Here is a 22,480-nt window from a genome sequence, read left to right as displayed (position 1 = left end):
AATCTTCTCAAGAACCACTGGGCCAGGAAAGTGGAAATATACATGAAAGCTTCTGGACATTGTACAGATTTAAGTTTGTTCAAATCATGCCCCCGGGGTTAGGTTGGGGCCATAATAGAGGATCAAAGTTTTACATGCGAGTATGTAGGAAAAATCTTTTGAAATCTTCTCAAGAACTACTAGGCCAGGAAAGTTCATATTTACATGAAAGCCTCCTGACATAGTACAGATTCGGGGTAGAATAGGGCCACAATAGGTGATCAAAATTTTATGTGCGAGTATATAGAGAAAAACTTAAAAGGGACTGATTCAGAGTTTTTCCCCCTTTTGTTTTTTACTTTAAATGGTCAAAATCTACAAGCGAATATGTTTAAAAGGTTTTACAAAAAAATAAGGTTATATATCATGACAGAATGTCATTATAGAGAGTTTATTATTTGTTTTGAAAGCAAAGATTGAGGTGTGTTATTGTTTACAAAGTTTTCAAAATAAATGGATATCGATCCAAGTTTATTATATATATATCACATTTCAAGTATACTTTAGGTACAATGGGTCATTTAAAAGTTAAAGTGACTGTACAAAATTAAGATGCTTTATATTACAAAATTAACATTTCACTGGTTTCTTTGTAAAACATAAAAGTACATAACAGAGTTAAGGCCAATTCAATTTGTAAAATAGTTCTTCGGATTTTCAAACAAAAAAAGTGAGGCGAAAGGGCGAAATTATTTTACAAATATTATTTTTAATTTTGGAGATAAAAATTATGAGGCGAGCGAATACAAGAAATATAAATATTTTCAATTGAATTAAGTGTGATTTTAAAAAGCGGGCGCCTAAAAATAAAGATCTAAAATCATCAGATATCATTTGTTTATCACATAAACTTAATATTTTTCAACTTTGTCGATATAGTTTACAATAAATAAGAAGTATTTCAGGTTTCAAAGACTTATTTTCTTTATACCTAATACATGTACGTTGCAGCATTAACTGATAAGGTCTTTTTGAAGAATTTTATTTAAGTTTCATTTCTACAAACTTTCGATTCAGAGATATGCATATTGCTAGGGACACATCCAGTTTTGACATTCATTGCAAATGCAATATCCATTGCATCGCTTTGAGCATTTTCTTGAATTTTGATATGACATCACCAAACCTTTTGTGAATTTGTCGTTAACTGTCGGTCCGGTTTAAAATAGTCATCGATCAGTATCCCTTGCTTGTTGTAAGAGGCGAATAAATGGGGCGGTCCTTCAGATAGGACTGCAAAAACTGAGATCCTTGTCACAGCAGGTGTAGCACGATAAAGATCCCTCAGTGCCATAAGCGCTGAGCATAGGCCTAATTTTTGCAGCCCTTCACCGGCAATGATAACGTCTTCATGTGAGTGAAATATTCTCAAGAGAGACTTCAGTCAATATATAGGCTAATCAAACAATCAATCATACGCTATCAATGTTCTCTAAATAGTGGCATCGAATAGTGCTTCAAAGTTTCATCGGCTTCCAGTTCGGTTCCAGCATAAGGAACAACTTCCAATCCAGTGTTATGAAGTATCGTACATATTAAGATAGACATCATGAATAACTTAACCGTATTACACTGTTAGGAAATTTCTCGAGAGCCCGCGCTTCTGTCATTTGTCAGCATATACATCAAGGTGATTTGTGTGCTTGTTGTAAAAACTAAAAAAAATATTTACGGATATTTTTGAACATGCGGGCGGATATTATTTTTTGATAATATTATAATTTGGATTTGTTACAAATAGAAGCGGCGAATCCGACGAACTAGATTACAAATTGGCATGGCCTAAGGCTAAACTATTGCTCTTATCCTTGCATTCAGAAGGTCCAAATTTTGGTGAACAACATTAAATGAACTATATTTTTAATTTTTAACATCACGAATGAAAAATATCTTTTTCAAAAAATGTGAACCAGTCCCTTTAAATAACCACTGGGCCAGAAAAGTTTACATTACGGGGCAGGTTTGGGCCATAATAGGGGATTGAAGTGTTATATGCTGATATATTGGGAAAATGTTTGAAAGTATCTCTTGAACTATATAAATAGGGCTTTCATATATTGCATATATACATTTTTGATGGAAATACCTTTCATGTGCTACAATGATGTATGATCTTGTGACATTGACCTGGAAGTTTGACTTATTTTTGATAAAAATCTGACCTGAGCTATTTAAGGCAGATCTTTCATATCTTTTACATGTATATATATTTCTTATGGCAAGACTTTTCATTTCATATCATGATCTTTGACCTTGTGACCTTGGACTTGGAGTTTGACCCACTTTGCACCTGTCGGTTGGTTGGTAGACCACATGTTGTCCGCTCAATATCTTTAGAACCATTCACTTGATTATAATGATATTTGATATGTGGGTTGGTTATGAGTAGAAGAGGACCCCTATTGTTTTTCAGGTCAAAAGGTCAAAGACCAAGGGTCAATCTGAGCTGTCCGCTCAATATCTTGAGAACCCTCTGCTTGACAAACATCAAACTTGGTACACTGGTACATCCCAAGGAGTAGATGACTCCTATTGATTTGTGTCACATGGTCAAGGATCAAACTGGACATGGGAATATACTGTCCACTCAATATCTTGAGAACCCTTTGCTTGACAGACATCAAACTTGGTACACTGGTACATCCCAAGGAGTAGATGACTCCTATTGATTTGTGTCACATGGTCAAGGATCAAACTGGACATGGGAATATACTGTCCACTCAATATCTTGAGAACCCTTTGCTTGACAGACATCAAACTTGGTACACTGGAACATCTTCAGGAGAAGATGACCCCTATTGATTTTGAGGTCACATAGTCAAAGGTCAAGGGTTAAACTGGACATAGGAATATATTGTCTCCTATATTTTAAGAATTATTTGCTTTAGTGACACCAAACTTGGTACACTGGTACAGCATAAGGAGTAGATGACCCCTATTAATTTTTAGGTCACATGGTCAATCCACTCCTGACATAGGAAGATATTGTCTGCTCAATATTTTGAATTGGTGATACTTCTATCAATTAAATGATGCATGTGTATAACCCTTTTCAATTTTCCACCACGGGGGCGTATGTGTTTTACAAACATATCTTGTGTATAAAGATTCTTTATGACAAGACCTTGATCTACTTTCTTTAAAAACCTTATATAATCAATATCTCCTGGACTATTCAAGATTGAGCTTTCATAGACTGTATGTAGATTTCTGAAAACAAGCTTTTCATATAACATGATCTATAACCTTGTGACCTTGGTCTTATACAGAACAGCAAGGTCATATTATTCATATTGGTGTTGATGCATCTCTGTGTTATGTGAATTCATTTTGAAATTCATTTATGTTGTGATCCTTTGGATCTATAACCTTGTGACCTTGGTCTTATACAGAACAGCAAGGTCATATTATTCATATTGGTGTTGATGCATCTCTGTGTTATGTGAATTCATTTTGAAATTCATTTATGTTGTGATCCTTTGGGGCCACAATATGGGGTGAAAAAAATTCAAGAGAATGAAGATTGATAAAAAAAACACAATCTTTTAAAAATCACAATAGCTGAACAATGGCAAGGCCAAGGTGATTCGGGTGAGTGATGTGGCCCATGGGCCTCTTGTTTGTCTTTGCCACAGAAAGTAGGGGGCGATTCCGCACAAAGCAGGTGGCGAGAAATTGCCAATTGCCTACTCATAATGAGAACCCTGATTAGTACAATTCTAGTTTGAGAATTTTATTTCAAATATTGCCAGAATTCCCAAATGAATGATTATTTTTTAAAAATGACATAATTTTAAGATAAGGGACAAATTGTATTTTTAGTGATTGGTTATAAGTAGAAAGTAACTACAATTGTACAATTCATTAAATCATTATTAGACTCTTTCTATATGATAGTCTTTAGGTGGATTGTCTTGGCAGATGTCAAATTTATTCTTATACGTGTGATGAAATGGTTGATGATTTGTAGAGGAGCTTGTTGAGGTAGATACATTTTATGATGACTACCAAGAGAAGAAAGTAGAAATGGTGGTCGTTCAGGATGAGGCCTTGTTACCCAAAGAGAAAGAGCACTGGGGTTATGACACAGTAGGAGAAGGTAATTCTTTATATTAAAAAGACTCATTTGAGTAACACTGGATAAAAGTGCAGAATGAAATTGCAAAGTATTCCAACTGAACATCCAAATGAGATTTAGATAATTAATTTCTGATTACGACTGCATAATTTACTTTGATTACACTCAGGTTTTTTGATATTTTGTAAAGACTATGTAGAGTTATCATCAGTATTACAATGAAATGAACAATTTTGCAGTCCTGAGACTACCAATGAAGATGAAGAATGTGTCCATTGAAGACCTGGAAAGTGAAAGTGCGACTTCTATGCTGGAGGGTTTTGATGCCTTCTTTGTAGATCTGGACAGTGGAGAAGGGTAAAGTTACAAGTACTAAATTTAAAGCTAATAGAAACAGAAGAGCAGACGGGGTAAAGGCAGTAAACAGGGATTAGTGGATGAAATCCTAATCTATTGTGTTAAATTGCTCTCGATTTCAGAGTTGGGTGTTGTAGCTAATTAGAGGAAATTGAAACTAATAAGGGTAGATTAAACTTATCCAATGCAAAAATAATTGTGCACATTGTTAATTGCAGGTGCATATTTACTACTGTGTGCTGCCTAACAAAGTTATTATACATTTTAATATCCTAGGAGGTATTTTATCTCAGAACTCAGTATTAGAAAAGGTGTCAGGATTACTGTATTTCTGTCTTCAGTCAGAAACACTTAAATGCTATTTGAAATGTTCTGTAATTTTTCTATATGCAGGGCTTTATACATTGATAACTCGGAGCTGAAAACCATGCGCCCCTTCATTATGATAGGGAGAATTGCCCGGTTCCTAAAAGACCACCCTCATGTAGATGTGGAGTGTGAGAAAGCCATCTCCTTCCTCCTAGGTGAGCTTCCATACCAAATACTGTCAATAAATATTTATGACTCAGTTTTCATGGGTTGTACGACTTCTTTGTCCAGGCCCATAAACATAACTTGGATTACCTAGAGGGGCCTGCAAATCTCTGGTGCACAAATACGATAGAGATAATGAAAATTAGGGTATTCAATATTGTTTTCTGGTAAACTTAAAAGTACCTACTTTCTTTCAAAGGAGGATACAAATGCAACCCTTGAGCCCCCTGCATCCCACCCTACCCCTCTGATTATGGGCCTGTTGTCCAAGAAATTTTCTTGGTATTACCCATCAATATCAGATGAAATGGAGAGAGATTCAACACCCATGAAAAATGGTCACTACAAAATCAGATGACTGTATTGATCTCTCTGTCTGAACTTTATTGTTATTTGAAACTTTAATCCTTTATAGCAAGATGTTCTTAGAAATAACTCCTGCACCTTAAACTGTCATACCAATATGGGTCATATTAATGACTTTTGCTTTTGTTTTTTTTTTAACAGAAGAGAAGATGAAGACTGTTGGCATTAAGAAAAAAAGTATGTATCTGTTCAAACCTTTTGAATTTTACCTTTTTTTTTTTATTTCACTTTGATGGAGACTGAGTAGGATGTACAAGTAAAGAGATATTCGACCAACTCTGGGTTGCTAAGAAAAGGATCCCATAAATGTTCATTAAACCCATCCTCATCATTGACCATGTTATCTGTATTTATCATTACAAATATATTAAACAGATGCAGGTAAGAAATGACACTGGGTGCTCTGTAATTTTTTTTCCAGTGATTCTGATATGATGTGTTGGTGGTCAACAGCTAGTGCTATTTTTGGTTTTAGAAGCAGATTCGGTGTTTTTGTCCAGAATTGCAACATTTTAGTTTATATCACTTTGAAAATACTGCAAATGCGTTATTACTTGATATGCATGGAGAGTGGATTTTTGCATGAAAGTTTTTCCTTGTTGGTTGGATTTTTAGCTTACCTGAGCTTAAAGTCTGATCACCCATTGTCCGTCTGTCTGTAAACTTCACATTTTCAACTTCTTCTCCAGAACTACCAGTCCAATTTCAACCAAACTTTGCAAAAACCATCCTTGGCTGAAGGGCTTTCAAGCTTGTTCAAATGAAGGACCTTCCCCTCTTAAAAGGGGAGATAATCACAAAAATGCAAAAATAGAATGGGCTCATTTTAAACTCTTCTTCTCAAGAACTGCTGGATCAGAAGAGCTGAAATTTACACAAAAGCTTCCTGACATAGTGGAGGTTCACTTTTGTTAAAACCATGACCCCCAGGGATAGGTTGGAGCCACAATAGGGGATCAAAGTTTTACATGCGAATATATAGGGAAAGTCTTTAAAAATCTTCTCAAGAACCACTGGGCTAAGAAAGTACAAATTTACCTAAAAGCTTCCTGACAGTGCATATTCAAGGTTGTTAAAATCATGGCCCCTGGGGATAGGATGGGGCCACAATATGGATCAAAGTTTTACATGGGAATATATATAAGGAAAAACTTAAAATATGGTCTAAGGTGATTCAGGGAAGCAATGTGGCCCATGGGCCTCTTGTTTTTGTTTGCACTTTTTTTAAAAGAAGATATTGAATACTTTTGTGTGTTACATTTAATTCTCTGGAGAATGTTTTCTAAAGAAAATTCAATGTAAATATTTTTTGTTGTGGGCTCATAGTGGTTGCAAAGTAGAAATATAATGTACTTTGATTAAAATAATTTGGTGATGGGTAACATAGAACAAGAAATATTCAGAGAGGATTTTTTGCTTGAAATCTGTAAAGCACCTTATGGTATTTAAGACAAAATTCATATGACAGAAGACAATGATTGTCAGATCCGCTGGTCTCAGTCTGAAAGTACTGGGTGCTCTGAAACATGCGCAGAAGAGAGAGAAGATTCCCGGAATTTGTCAGACCTGCTGTAGAAGAGGCTGAGATGTTATTACACTATGGATCTCCTTTTTTTGGTACCGTAGATTAAAAGGCTGTTGATGGACTGTCATTCTAAGATGATTCAATGTCGTGTGACGGTGACGCATTCAACAAAGAGACTTCATCCTGTTTTCAGCTACACATCTTTTATTTGAAAGATGGTTAATTGCTCCAGCAGCACTTAAATCTTTTGCACAATGTCAGGAAAGATTATAAAATACTGTATTTCAGTGCATACAGATTTTGCTGAGTCTTCAGTCTTTCCATTTTAACAAATATATTTGCATGCCTGTTCAAAACATGCATCCTTTTGACACCTTTGGTTGAGTGCTTCTCCTTAATTGTAATTTTTCGTATAATTACTTAAATTGTGTGTCAGTGTCTGAGAGGACTTAGAAGTTGTATTTAAGCAGATGAAGGAGAAAGAAGAAACACATGTAAATGCATATTGTGAAAATTTAAAGCAAGTGTATTGTTATATCTATTTATTCTTCATTTAAAAACATACGAAATGTACAGTAGGTACCTATATTGTATGTCAAACACATGTAGATAGAAAGTAATGCAATACTTCACCATATTTTGGTGGATTACTTTATCATAGTGAGCAGACTTCATACCGTCCTTAAATGGATTCCTCTTTACCACCACAACATCCAGAAATGAGCAGACATTTTAGAAGACAGCCATTCTACTTCCTTGGTTGTTTTTTTTTGGGGGGTGTGTGTGTGTTGTTGTTGACATGCTGTACACCACAACCTTCAAAGGTGACCAGATTGACCTCCCAGATTCTATAAATGAGTTCCTGTTCCTTATCTACACTACAACCTCCAGAAGTGAGTTCCTGTTCCTTATCTACACTACAGCCTCCAGAAGTGAGTTCACCGATTCTTCTTCAGTGCTGTCCACCACAGCCCAGAGGTAACCATATTGATGACAAAGATTCTATAACCTTTGCTGCAAAATTGAGCAGACTGTCTTTGAATGGATTCCTCATCTGTGGCCGTGAAAGTGTTGTCCACAATGATTTCTGGAGATGACCAGACTGATGTCACATGATCTATGATTGGATTTCTCCCTCTTGGCTGTTGAAATGCTGTCCACCATACCTCCAGGAGTTAACAGACTGACCCATTCCAGCTCAACACCATTTAACTTACTTTGCTATGTTCTGTCTTCTCAGATGGAAATTTGGCTTGTTAATACATAAGGACATGCCCTTTTGGAATTGGTGCTCGATGTATTAGATACAGTTGTCTACTCTCTTGCTTCAGCTCCACTTCACAACCGCAGGGATGTTTTCTTCGCATTCTGAACTGCTGCACTGTTGACTTGCGCGTATAATTTTGAGAGCTCACCACAGAAATGGTCAGTCTTGTTTACTCCAAGTCTCAGCTAAATAAAGCAAAGATTCTTCAAGTTTATTTTGTGCAGGATGGCATAACTTATGGAATGAATTCATCATCTCTAAGTAAAGAAGAAGCAGATAAAGGAATCCAGACACTGTGAAGACTCATTACCTACTGGACATCATTGAGAATTCCGGCTTTATGATTGGATAGCCACTTCTTTATAATGCATTCAACCAAATGTCAAAGAAGCCCCTGAATATCAGTGACACATAACAAGAACATATACATATATATTAAAGACTAACTTTTCTCATTAGTAAGGGAAACTTCAAGAATCGAAAGACAGGAATTGTTGTGCATCCACTGCAGCAGACTGAAGGAAATTGAGATGAGTGACCTGAATTATTGATAACTCTGTGTACCTGATGAAGACGGACTGCGGCGGATGTGACCAGTCAATGGAGGGTACTTACTACTCCTAAGCATTTGATCCCTCCTTTGGTGTTTCCATTGGTCATTCTTTGCCTTGTTCCGGATTTTTGCATTTCTGTTAGTTATTTTCACCTTTTTCCATAAAGAGAAAAAACTGTACGTGTACTGAGTGCATGAAAGTGTAATATTATATGCCATAGATTCCGAAGGGAACTAAAGACAATTAAGACTGGAAGGATCAAACATTTCAGATTTGAAATTGTCAAAGGATTATCAGTTATAGATATAAATATATTTTGACAAGATTTGGCAGTGCAGATTCTGTATTATGCTAGATTTCTAGTCTAATGATAAAGTGGAAGTAGACCTGGAATGTAAGTATATGATATAAACCGACTGCACATTGGGGGTCAAAAGACGAACAGAAAAGACATTTCCAGTGAACACATTCCCAGAGAAGAATTTCCCAGTGAAGACATGTAAAATGTGACCTTATTCAACAAGAAACTTGATGGTAGTCAGAAAAAGTTCATTGTTGATGTACTTGTCATTCGAATAAGCAATATTTGGTTGAACATACAGCAAATGATCTTCACCTCTTTTTATGTCTTGTATTTTCAACCAGGCAGATGTTGACATCAAATAGCATACCATGTTGTTATATTAACATGTTTTTTGCAAGAGGTTAATGTTTTGAAGTTATCTGAAGAAAACCATAAATTCAACCAGCCATTTCAGAAGCACTCGGAAATTGTCAAAGGACAGAGATGGACACACTGACATGGATGGAGTACCCAGAGAGAAGGACCGAGATGGACACAGTGATATAGTTGGAGTACCCAGATAGTAGGACAGAGATGGACACAGTGATATAGATGGAGTACCCAGAGAGAAGAACAGAGATGAACACGCTGACATGGATGGAGTACCCAGAGAGTAGAACAGAGATGGACACAGTGATATAGATGGAGTACCCAGAGAGAAGAACAGAGATGAACACGCTGACATGGATGGAGTACCCAGAGAGTAGAACAGAGATGGACACAGTGATATAGTTGGAGTACTCAGAGAGTAAAACAGAGATGGACACAGTGATATGGATGGAGTACCCAGAGAGTAGGACAGAGATAGACACAGTGATATAGATGGAGTACCCAGAGAGTAGGATAGTGATATAGATGGAGTACCCAGAGAGAATGCACTTGTCCCAACTAGTGATCATCATGCTCAATCGTATACGACCTTCTCAAATAGAGGACAGAACCTGGGTCACATTGGTGAGTGTGTCATAACTACTGCCTGGATGGTACAAACAGACCAAAGATGGATCCTTATGTTATAACTCCATTGCATTTATTCCAAGTAAACATTTGAAAAAAAAAAGCAATCAGTAGTGCTGGAAACCTGATGTTTAATATGCTGGGTCCTCAGGTTTTCTATGAATGTGCACTTTCAAAATACAAGAAATTAAAGACTACCTGTCTCTATACCAAGAGAAAGAAAGAGAGCTCAAGGTTTTTAAAGGAAAATCTTCGTTTAGCTACTGTACTTTAATTTTTAAGTTAATGGTAGGCAGGGATGATTCACTTCCAGGCTAAAAATAGAATGGAGAATTGTGGCCATTGTTTACATTCTGGATGAATTCATTAACTTTCACCTTTGATTTCTGAAGAATGTGGGGAAAACTCTTCACCATGAACAATCTCTAATTGGTTATTCTGCACCATCCCCAGAGAAGTCTTGAAGGAAGCAAACCATACTTCATACAGAAGTTCCGGCGTCAGTAATTACTGAATGAAACTACATAGAGACAGAAGACTGAAACTGTGTGTAATAAGTGAAATGCAGCAAACGCAAAGTCCTTCCTTTGCCTTACATCTTTGACGGGAAGTTGACCCTGAATGTTATAGATAGAATGTCAGTCTGCCAACTTAACCTTTACCCAAATCCAGTACTCCTCTCCTGTTGGAAAGACCTTGCCAAGTTCAGCAGCAGCAGGCAGAGAAAAAAATTGTAGCATACCACCGTCCTTCTTTAAAGATTGATTTAAACTCACAGCATGAAGTGGAAGTTTAATGTATTGGACGATGTTTAACATTTCAGCAGTATCCAGTAGCTGAAATTTGACTGACATGTCTGGACAATGTTCGCATCTTTTTAGGATTGAAGTGCTCATGGAAATCATGGACTAGATACCATCTCTAGACACAACAGGAAGGAAAAAACTGGAAAAATGGACTTCATATGTTTTTTGATGTGATGGCACGTGTACAAAGAGTTGTATGCCAAAGGATAATTCTAAGCTGTTGATGTGAAATGTTAGATTGCTCTATGTTCTCTGTAAACATTGTAAAACAATTCGAAAAATTTGTAATGTAAAATAAAATTGTTTTTCAGATCAAATTCCAAAGAAAGGTTTGCTGTATATTCGTGGGGTTCCAAATCATATTACGGAGGAGAGATTGACAAAATCTCTGAAAGCCAAGGATGCTATAATTCCCAAAAATTTAATGGATAAACGCATAGGGTAAGTAATTCAGATGCAGGGAGGATAATTGGCTCCAGGACATGATTTTGTGAATTTAAAAAACAACACAATGGGTAAGTATCCAGGAACAACAAGAACTAAAATGACTGCTGACTTCACAAAGTCTGGAGAGGATTGGATGAAAATGTGCATACAGTGTAGACAGAAATCAGATGAATGGCACTAATGAGCCCTCCTATTGAACACACCACAGTCCAGGGAACTGAGAAGCCGTTAGGCAATATGGAACCACTTTTCTGATCAGTGGCTGATATAATAATGGTGCAAGGATGATCGATCAATCTGGCAGTTTTCCCAAATAAATATACTTTTTCTTTCAGAATATTTGAATTTTCGCAATTTCTATGGTTCACTGTCTCTAAGTAACACCACAATTACACATCAACAAGGTTGAAGAAATGAACTCAATATCAAAAACTATGAAATGGTCATATATGAAATTTTTGAAGACTGTTGGAATATGTACTCTTCTCTGCCAGCACAATTAGCTTTTCTCTGAAATATTGCTCATTGGGAATTAATGTAGAACATTCTTTGAACAGAGGATTTTTGGGATTTCTGTTTTTCCTTTGTGGTACCTCATTGATCATAAATTTACTACTGTGCCAATTTTCAGCAAATTTGGTGGAAACCATGTGAATTTCTTGATTCTTACCTCCCTTGGTGTTGAGAGGAATAGCAAAAACATAAATTATAATCTTTAAATTTTATCTTCTCTATCGACATATAGCAAACAAGCTGTGTGCATAGTTATTATATGCAAGGATGCCTCTACCGAAATTGTGAAATTTATGGCCCCAGGGTCAGGGGTTCTGTTGGTAAGATGGGACTCTATAGATTCACATTGATAATATGCATTTTTCTTTAGACTAGCAGGTCATGAATGAAATACAAACATTTTTAACATACCAAGCCATTGAAATTTTGATTAAGAATGTACGTTTAAGTTAAGAGCTATTCTGTTGTGGTGGCTCAGTGTTTAGAGCCTTTGTGTCATTATTCAGAGATGGGATTCAGCCTTGTTTGTGCTTTGACCACATCTAACCTGAGACGTAAAAATACAGTTGAACTTTCGTATCTCAAACATTGATATCTCGAATACCATGGATATGTGGAAGTCCCAACTACATTTTCTTTTATGTATTTTAACCTCAATATATCGAACCCTTGGATATCTCAGAAGTATTTTATTGGCCCTGTCGAGTTTGAGATAACAATGTTTGACTGTAGGTAGTGACTATTCCTTCACCAAATACTCAGTATTTAGAAGTGAGAGTTGTGGGTCTTTCTGGAGAGACATTAAAAACCGAAGTTTCATATGCTGGTAGGCGTTCACAAGATAAATAACTCTCACAGCTATAGCCCTGAGTGCCATGCATTGGTGTACATTAATGGCACTTCAGCTGCCACTGGTGACATCTCATTATGAGTGAAAGATTATCGAAGGAACATAATACAAGCGAACAAAAACAAGTTCATAGTTTTTAAAGGAAGTATAGTAAATTATCAGTTTTGAGTTATTTCACAGTAAAAAGTTTTACACAGACAGATGGACAGCTAGGATTGAAGCTTCATGAACAACCAGGAGAATGGGAACCCCCTTCAAATATGGTATAAACCTCTATTCCCATCAAGATGTTCTATGGCTTATATATGCACAAATGGACACAAAATCCCTACATTCAGTGCAGTGATGATGGGCATGGAGACCCCTTTCAAGATAGTGAATTTAAAGACCCATGGTTCAGGGGTTCATATTGTTCTGATGTGTGAATTTGATGACTTATGGTTCAGATTGTTCTGATGTAGGAATTTGATGACCCATGGTTCAGGGGTTCAGATTCTTATGATGTGTAGGTGCTTTATGGCTCAAGTGGAAATCCATTAATTATGCCCCCCTTCAAAGAAGAGGGGCATATTGCTTTGCACCTGTTGGTTGGTAGACCACATGTTGTCTTCTCAATATCTTGCGAACCATTCACTTGATCATAATGATATTTCATATGTGGGTTGGTTATGAGTAGAAGACCCCTAATGTTTTTCAGGGGAAGGGTCAATCTACTCTGGACATAGGAATATACTGTCTGCTCAATATCTTGAGAACCCTTTGCTTGACAGACATCAAACTTGGTACAATGGTACATCCTAAGGCGTAGATGACCCCTATTGATTATGAGGTCACATGGTCAAAGGTTAAGGGTCAAACTGGACATAGGAATATACTGACCACTCAATGTCTAGAGAACCCTTTGCTTGACAGACATCAAACTTGGTACATTGGTACATCTTCAAGAGAAGATGACCCCTATTGATTTTGAGGTCCAAAGGTCAATGGTTGAACTGGACATAGTAATATATTGTCTCCTATATTTTAAGAATTATTTGCTTGATTGATACCAAACTTGGTACACTGGTACAGCATAAAGAGTAGATGACCCCCATTGATTTTTAGGTTACATGGTCAATCCACTCTTGACGTAGGAAGATATTGTCTGCTCAATATCTTGAATTGATGATACAACTATCATTTTTAAAAATGATGTGTGTGTCTAACCCTTTTCAATTTTGCACCATGGAAGGCATATGTGTTTTACAAACATCTCTTGTTCATTAAATGTCTTCTTGATTCTAAGGCATCAACAGAGTGTAAGTTACTATGTATTGTGCATGGAGGCTTTTTCCAAAGTTTTCAGGATCAGGGTTTTGGTGAATAAGCAATATTGTACATGATGAATTGTGAAAGGAGTCGTGATTAAGGGACTAGGAATTTCAATATACACATGTTTGCATATGGTGATTTTGTGCAAAGTAAGGAGATTGCATTTGTAGTGCAGAATTAAAACACTTGAAGGAATGAAAAAAGCAATGCTGTGCTCACCTCTCAGAATTACATGATACAGGTATCTTTGAAGAAATGCAAATGGACATGTTTCAAACATTTGTGTACATGGATTGTGTTTAAACACTGCAGCTTCAATTTGGTCCCATGTTGACCCAAAAGAAGAAATATTCTGTTTCTCTTAGGTGGTGAACAAACATTTCTTGTTTATTGAGCAAGATATAACGGAAACTACAGGTTGTGTCTCATCCAGTGACAGAAGAATGACAGAGGAAGGGATAATGGCTTCGAAGACAAGCACAGAGAGGATCCACTTCTGTGATATTATATGACACACAGGTTCTAGGAAGTGTCACTGTGGCTTTTCTTTTCAGGTCTTGGCTACCCATTCTTTGGATAACATTATGTTTGTCTTATAAAGATTTACTATGATGTATGCAGTGCTGTTTCTGGAATTTGGTGTCGGGCAGGATAAATTTTGTATGCAGCTAAAGATATGGAGATGTTGGAGTTCCTGGAATGTATGGGTTTTTTGGCTGCTTGTGATATGTCCCAGACTATCGATAAAACGCCCCCATTTTCTGATCCCTGATAGCTTCTTCAAACATGACATTTCTTTAGAATATGTTTTTATTGATGACATGAAAATCCATGTAAGAGCTGTCAGTAAGTTTCAGTTTCACCCTGTAAATAAATTGATGACTTTTCACAATTTCTTGTCATTTGTTGAACTTCAGGACATTTCAATGTTTTACAAGAAATAATTTCTGGCTATTCACATGAGCCATATGGGCCCACTTTCCAATGCCATACTTTCTTAAGTTTATATTGTTCTGTTAAAATACTTGGTGGAATTGGAATTAGTCAAACAATTTGTTATTTTGTGTGGATTTCTTCATTCTGTAATTTTCCTCACTAGATTGGCTAGTAAACCAGTACCAAGTTTTTGTGGATCTCCATATGTGTAGTCAGCTGTCTGATCGAAACTCTGTGGATCTCCACACATGTAGTCAGCTGTATGGTCAGCTGTCTGATAGAAACTCTGTGGATCTCCACACATGTAGTCAGCTGTATGATAGAAACTCTGGATCTCCACACAATTAGTCAGCTGTATGGTCAGCTGTCTGATAGAACTTTGCGGATCTCCACACATGTAGTCAGCTGTCTGATAGAACTCTGCGGATCTCCACACATGTAGTCGGCTGTATGGTCAGCTGTATGATAGAAACTCTGGATCTCCACACAATTAGTCAGCTGTATGGTCAGCTGTCTGATAGAACTTTGCGGATCTCCACACATGTAGTCAGCTGTATGATCAGCTGTTTAATAGAACTCTGTGGATCTCCACACATGTAGTCAGCTGTATGGTCAGCTGTCTGATAGAACTCTGCAGATCTCCACACATGTAGTCAGCTGTATGGTCAGCTGTCTGATAGAACTCTGCAGATCTCCACACATGTAGTCAGCTGTATGATAGAAACTCTGTGGATCTCCACACATGTAGTCGGCTGTATGATAGAAACTCTGTGGATCTCCACACATGTAGTCGGCTGTATGATAGAAACTCTGGATCTCCACACAATTAGTCAGCTGTATGGTCAGCTGTCTGATAGAACTTTGCGGATCTCCACACATGTAGTCGGCTGTATGGTCAGCTGTCTGATAGAACTCTGCGGATCTCCACACATGTAGTCAGCTGTATGATAGAAACTCTGTGGATCTCCACACATGTAGTCGGCTGTATGGTCAGCTGTCTGATAGAACTCTGCGGATCTCCACACATGTAGTCAGCTGTCTGATAGAACTCTGCAGATCTCCACACATGTAGTCAGCTGTCTGATAGAACTCTGCAGATCTCCACACATGTAGTCAGCTGTATGGTCAGCTGTCTGATAGAAACTTTGCGGATCTCCACACGTATAGTCAGCTGTCTGATAGAACTCTGCAGATCTCCACACATGTAGTCAGCTGTCTGATAGAACTTTGCGGATCTCCACACATGTAGTCAGCTGTCTGATAGAACTCTGCGGATCTCCACACATGTAGTCAACTGTATGATAGAACTCTGCGGATCTCCACACATGTAGTCGGCTGTATGGTCAGCTGTCTGATAGAACTTTGCGGATCTCCACACATGTAGTCAGCTGTATGGTCAGCTGTATGATAGAACTCTGCGGATCTCCACACATGTAGTCGGCTGTATGATAGAAACTCTGTGGATCTCCACACGTGTAGTCAGCTGTATGATAGAACTGAGCATCATGGTCTGACATACTGTGAGGCTGATTGTATGTGTGGTACCAATCTAGCGTCAATGACTGCAGCCTCAAGTTGTGTATATGTGGTACAGAACCAATCTCGCATCGATGGCTGCTGCCACAGTCTCAAGTTGTGTATGTGTGGTACCAATCTCGCATCGATGACTGCTGCCACAGCCTCAAGTTGTTGTGAGAGTGTGTGATTCCTTATTGACACTACTCTGGTTTTTGTCTCACTTCTGTGGTTTGAATATACTGTTACTACATATACCTTTAGACTGCCATCTGTAATTACATACAGAACTTTCCTTTAGGTAAGTTTGGATTCAAAATCAGATTTTGGAATATCAATTTGTTGCCAGTTCTAGATCTCTTTCCAGGTTTATTCAAGTAGTTTGCCCTAATGGTTTGAAATTTGTTGATCTCAAGCAATTGCACTTTTCCAAATTTCTGACATCATTGTCTGCTCATATTGTCAGTGTGATGGCCCAATCTGGTGGATTGTAAATTCTGGATGAAATTATTCCACAATGTTCCAAGTACCTGTTTATGCTGGTCTCTCTCCAACACATTTTACACTTTTCCCAGAAATTTGCTTCCCCATGATATGTCTCGCTACCAGAGACTATGACGTTAAATGCCCTCAGTTTTTGTGAAATAGAAGGTCATTAAAATGCTGCTGCTCATTGATGAATGGCTTTTCTTGCACCACAAGGTTAATAATGTTTACTTTTGGACATATGTTGTGCTAATACCCAAAATATGCAATGATCTGCAGATAAATTTTCATAATGTATGCACATTATAAACACTTGTCTGCACACAAATTATCAGTACAAAAGAGGTAAACAAAAATTACATTTAATCCTTAAATTGCTTTGTGAATTTATTCCATCATCTATTGTGATATTAAATGAGTCTTGCTGCATCATATGTGTCCAAAGTTTAATCTTGTATTTATGTATACATGTGCTTGACACAAATGCTGCTTTGATTAAAGGCTTCTCTTGATTTGAATTGAAGGCCATCTGTACAAGGTCATTCTCTATCCCTGCATCACATGTACCAAATCATTGACCAGATAAAATTCAAAGAAAGTAAGGTTCAAATCCAATACTAATTTGATGGTGTCTCAATATGAAGCTAATCCAGTCCCCCCCCCCCCCCCCCCCCCCCCCCCCCCCCCCCCCCCCCCCCCCCTGAAGTTGTGATTGTTTTATTTACTGGTTGTAAACAGTAGTTTGGTCTTCTGCCATTACACTGATGGTATATTATGATTGTTTACTATTCTTTATGGTCCATTTCATTGTTCTGTCTCTGAGTCTAATAAAGTATAGTTTTTCATTTAAGAGGTTATACAAACAAAAAACAAATTTGGCGGTCCAGTGTTAGTGGATATTTCACTGCTCTGTCATAACCATTCCAATTTTCTACTGTTTTTACAAAGGGAAAAAATGCAACAGACCAGACTGGGATTCATACCCTGGCCCCTGAATTCTCTAGTCAGGTGCTCTACCAATTGAGCTGGTTTGTGTATCTTCAAGGGAAAATACAACTTAAGGAGGGAGGACACATACAGGTTCAATCACCAGGGGTCAAAATGTTGGCTATTTTGCGAGTGACTTTGACCTTTAGTTTGAATATATGATAAGAAAAATAGACTAATGTAATATACATAGTAATTCTCTTTAGTTTCCTCCATTTATACAGAGGTATATGAATTATATTTTTATAACAGTGTCACAATCATGGGGTTGAGAAGTTTTTGTTAACATATGGCAACCATTGCACTTGACACTGAAAACTAAAGCAAGTAGCTATTTTCACCTTTTCAGAAATTTCAACACATGCAATAATTGTGTATAAAGATTAGTGTCCCTCCATACTCCAGGTAAATAACACCTATGCTACATAGACCACACCTACATCTCAGGTAGCTGTATGGTAAAATAAAATTTTTTAGGTCTGAAGTTTTACAGTAAGAACTGCAACAAAGCCACATGTACATTTTCCAGAACATTCTTGGCATAGTTTTGAAATGTTTTATATACCAGTGCACATATAGCAGGCCCGTACCAGTGCTGAACAAATACAACTCAAAACTTTGGATACAAAGATCTGGAAAACCACATGTCCATTTCCTAATTATCTTTTATCATCAATTGTGTGAAGATTATCATTTTATGAGGAAAACGTCAAAATACAGCTACTTTCCTAAGTTGTCACTGCCAAACAAGTCCGCCATGTAAACAAATGTGAGTTACATGCTCTGGCTTTCATTAATTGATTTAACATTGTGAATATTTTTGTTCTCTTTTACTCACGAATGCTTCTCTGCACTATTGCTGTTGATACTAATTCTAAATGCCATGTTACAATGTCCATATGAATTTGTTACCTTCAAGTTGTATCGGTAACCATACAAAATGACAAGATTCACAGAAGTGATGCAACTTTGCTGGAAATGATCCTATATGAGAGAAAATCTCTCCATCTCTCTATCTCTAGCGCTCGCTCACAGACCCTTTGTTTGGTTTTTGTCCATGATTTTATTAGATGTTTGTCTCGGAAGTGACTCTCAGTTATCTAGAACACGTGTCACATCAGAAGACTATCCTGCTAAATGAATATCATCTGAGCATTTTAGAAGCAATTGCAATGAGATCGAAATCATGCATTTGTCAACAAATTTGATGGTTTTTACAGCAAACATATTGTACATCTTTTGTAGGTTTGCCATGGTCATCTATGAAACGACGGAGGAAGTGAGGGAGTTCCTGGCCACATTGAAGATCTTTGATAAGACCTGTATCAGGTACCAGGAAATATTCCAAAAGCAAAAAGGTAATGCAGTTCTTAATTTGCACACTGCAGCAGGTTTTGTATGTAAATTTTTTATGTCCCCACTACAAAGTGGTCAGGGCATATATATTTTTACCCTTGTCTGTACTTCTGCAACACCAAATTTTCCAGACTTTTTTCTGAACACCTTGAGATATTGAATTGATTTTTTGTATGCAGGTGTATATAATTGATGAGTTAGAGATCGAGAGTGAGTTTTGTTCTGGTTCGTTCATTTTTGATGGAGTTGTGCCCTTTTAATTTAGAAAAATTACTGTTGCGACCAGTTTTCCGGACCTTTTTCTAAATGCCTTGAGTATTTGATGTAGATGTATATTGTTGAGTTACAGATCGAGTTTGAGTTTTGAAACGGTTCGTTGATTTTTGATGGAGTTGTGACCCTTTAGCAAAGAAAAATTAATGTATTTATTTTATGGCTGTTAAAACATATAAAAGATTGTTGTCGAGTTCTTCATTGTACTAAATGTGTGTAACATACAATCTGAATACCACATTCAATGCTATTCTTCGATGGATTTCCTACATTTGACTTTACTGCAGGTGGGGGCATTCGTTTTGTGCCAATACATCTAGTTTTTTTTTGAGGAATGGAAGCTTGACATGTAGTATGGTGTACCTTTGACACAGAACATCTAAGCCTCACACAATTTATGGAGTGATATTGTCTATATATAGTAACCAAAGTTACAGCAGTAATATCGAAATATCTTGTATTCCAAAAGTTCATTGCAACAAAAAGGGATGCAATGCAGGGAGCAAAATCGATTATCATTCTTTTTGTGCAAGTTTTTCATGGAAATCCATGAAATGTTGTCCCCAATCATTTGTCATAGTTTATATTTGTATAGAGTTTGGGTAGGTTATGTAATCATGACGTAGCATACTTTGTGGAGAGAATGCCAAATTTAATCATAACATTAGTGCATTTTTATCAGTATTGCATTGTGTGTTGCAGAATTGGAAAAACAACTTCAAAAACACCCAGAGGCAAAGGGGGCGTTACTTGATGGAGAAACACAACTACACCGTCAAAAGCAAAAATTGCAAGCCCGAAAGAAACTGATGGCCATACAGAAAGAGATCATGAAGAAGAACAAGGAAAAAATCAAGAAAACAAATAATAAGGCCCTGCAGAAAAAGCAAATAAAGCAGAAAAAGGCAGAATTAAGAAAACTGATGGAGAGGGCAAAGAAAATAGTGGAGGAAGAAGGGTTGGATGAAAATCTGAGTAACATCACAGGTTTAACTGAGACACACAGCAAAGGAAGGAGCATGGAGGAACATGAGAGGCTGAGAAGCCCATTAAAGAATGCAGAGCAGAGGAGAGCAACCATGTCTATGGGAATTGTTTCATTTGAGGGCAGCATCAGAGATGCAGACTACAACAGGCTGAGGAGAGAGGTCCTTGAGGAATTAAAGATTGACATCACCAATGGTAAATTCAGGGATGGGAAACAATTGGAAGATGTTATTAATAGGAGAATTGATTCAAAGCATACTGCGGAAACAAGATCAAGAATGTGGGGAAGTGGAGTAGCCGTGACCCAGACGACACAGCCTGCTGCTGAAGGAGCTATGTACACAATGAACCAGTTTAAAGATGACTTTAGAAAGGCAAGAATCCCAGTACAAGGGGCTTCAAAAGTCGATTCTGGGTTGCCAAACTTGGTTCCAGATAGCATTGAGATTATGATACCTGTTCCTGAGGGAACTATTCCAATGCATAACATGTCAGGCTCAACACAAATTATACCCGCAACTGGTTTACCAGCTCCAATCCAAATGTTATCCAGGCAGGTTCCTGTCATCTCAAACAGCCAGATGCCTATCAGCAATATTCCTGGTGTTTCAAGTATGGCATCTGCACAGCAACCGCCAGGTATGCAAACCTTTCCACAGCACAGCCAAATGCCTTCTGTAAGTGGTTATGTTCAGTCCAATAGATCTGCAATGCCTGTATCGACAATTCTCCCAGGAACCATTGGAATGCGTCAAGTAGTACCTGGGGCCATTCCAACAGGAGTTCCAATGCAGCCACAAAACTACACAAGTGCATTTCAAAGACCACCTGTAAGACTGCCAATATCTGCTGCTACACCAAGAGCACCTCAGGTTCAAACACGACCAGGACCAATTGGATACCCAAGAGGTTCTGTTCCACCAGGATCAGTTCCTCATGGGGCTCGTACTGGACATTTTCCACTTGCTAATCCCCCTGGAACTGTTCCTAGAGCACCAGTTCCAAGGGTACCTGTTCCAGTTGTTGCTCCAACAACCCCTGCAATCATCCAGTCCCAACCAATCATATATAAACCACCAACATCTGAAGCACCTGCCACTGGTTCCACAGATATAGCAAAGAAGTCAGAAGGTGATTACCAGAACCGAATTAACGTGCAGCAAGGACAGTTAATGAAAGAGGATAAAAAATCAGATTCTCAATCTAAATCTAAAGGTAGAGACAGTGCACCTTCAATTAAAATCAATGTTGGAAGTCAATTCTCCAAGAAATCAATGGAGGTACTCAAAAAGAGAAAGAATGAAGACATTGATGGCGTGCCAATGGAGGAGGGGACTCTAGCCAAGAAATCTAAACCAGATGAACCGGGTCTGAAATCAATCCTGAAAAGACAAAATCCTATGGGCCAGATTGACATGTTTGATTCTGATGATAAAAATAAAAAGATGGGTGGTTCCCAGGGCACTTCCAGACAGACTGGTGAGTCGCAGTACAAAAGACGGGGAAATCTAATCAATGTTCCAATTCAGAAAGGGAACATTCAACAGAAAACACAAGCAAAACCACCACAACAGCAGGAGATTGGCAATAAAATTGAGGTGTTGCAAAACAGGGTGGCACAAAAATTCTCCTCGGAACCTCAGCAATCATCAGAACCTCTGCAAGAGGACCATGCACAAGGAAATGTCTCCCCGCAGACCCTTTCCTACTTGAAGGCTCATCAAGTGAGGCAGCAGAAGACATCATACTCCTCCAGTGAATCAGATGAGGAGTCCACAGATTTCATACAAAGGCTCAAGGGCCCTGAGGGTTTAATATCATTGATGGATATTGATGTATCAGGTGCTCAGTCCAACAGACGTAGCATTCAGGAGACACTTCAGAAGTGGGACTACTTGGCAGAGAAGCAGAAAATTCAGAGGGAAAAAGAAAAACTAGCCAGGAAAGGTAATGTGTCTTTTAATTACCATATCCAGGTATTTAAAGTGGTATT

General features: G+C 37.7%; 1 protein-coding gene across 2 annotated transcripts in view; it reads left to right on the top strand.

Moving 5' to 3' along the window:
- The window catches only part of LOC125667958 (uncharacterized), a 38,801-nt gene that overhangs the window by 6,533 nt on the left and 9,788 nt on the right, over positions 1–22,480 (top strand). For both annotated transcript variants that reach the window (XM_048901654.2, XM_048901653.2), the window contains exons 4-10: positions 4,010–4,138; positions 4,357–4,474; positions 4,868–4,998; positions 5,516–5,551; positions 11,138–11,267; positions 19,117–19,229; positions 20,203–22,434. In XM_048901654.2, coding sequence (XP_048757611.2) covers positions 4,010–4,138; positions 4,357–4,474; positions 4,868–4,998; positions 5,516–5,551; positions 11,138–11,267; positions 19,117–19,229; positions 20,203–22,434 — 2,889 coding nt within the window. The remainder of the gene's footprint in view (positions 1–4,009; positions 4,139–4,356; positions 4,475–4,867; positions 4,999–5,515; positions 5,552–11,137; positions 11,268–19,116; positions 19,230–20,202; positions 22,435–22,480) is intronic.

The sequence above is a fragment of the Ostrea edulis genome, chromosome 4, assembly GCF_947568905.1.
Source record: "Ostrea edulis chromosome 4, xbOstEdul1.1, whole genome shotgun sequence".
NCBI lineage: Eukaryota > Metazoa > Mollusca > Bivalvia > Ostreida > Ostreidae > Ostrea > Ostrea edulis.
The sequence above is the reverse complement of the archived record's forward strand: the minus strand, read 5'-3'. Positions and strand labels throughout refer to the sequence as shown.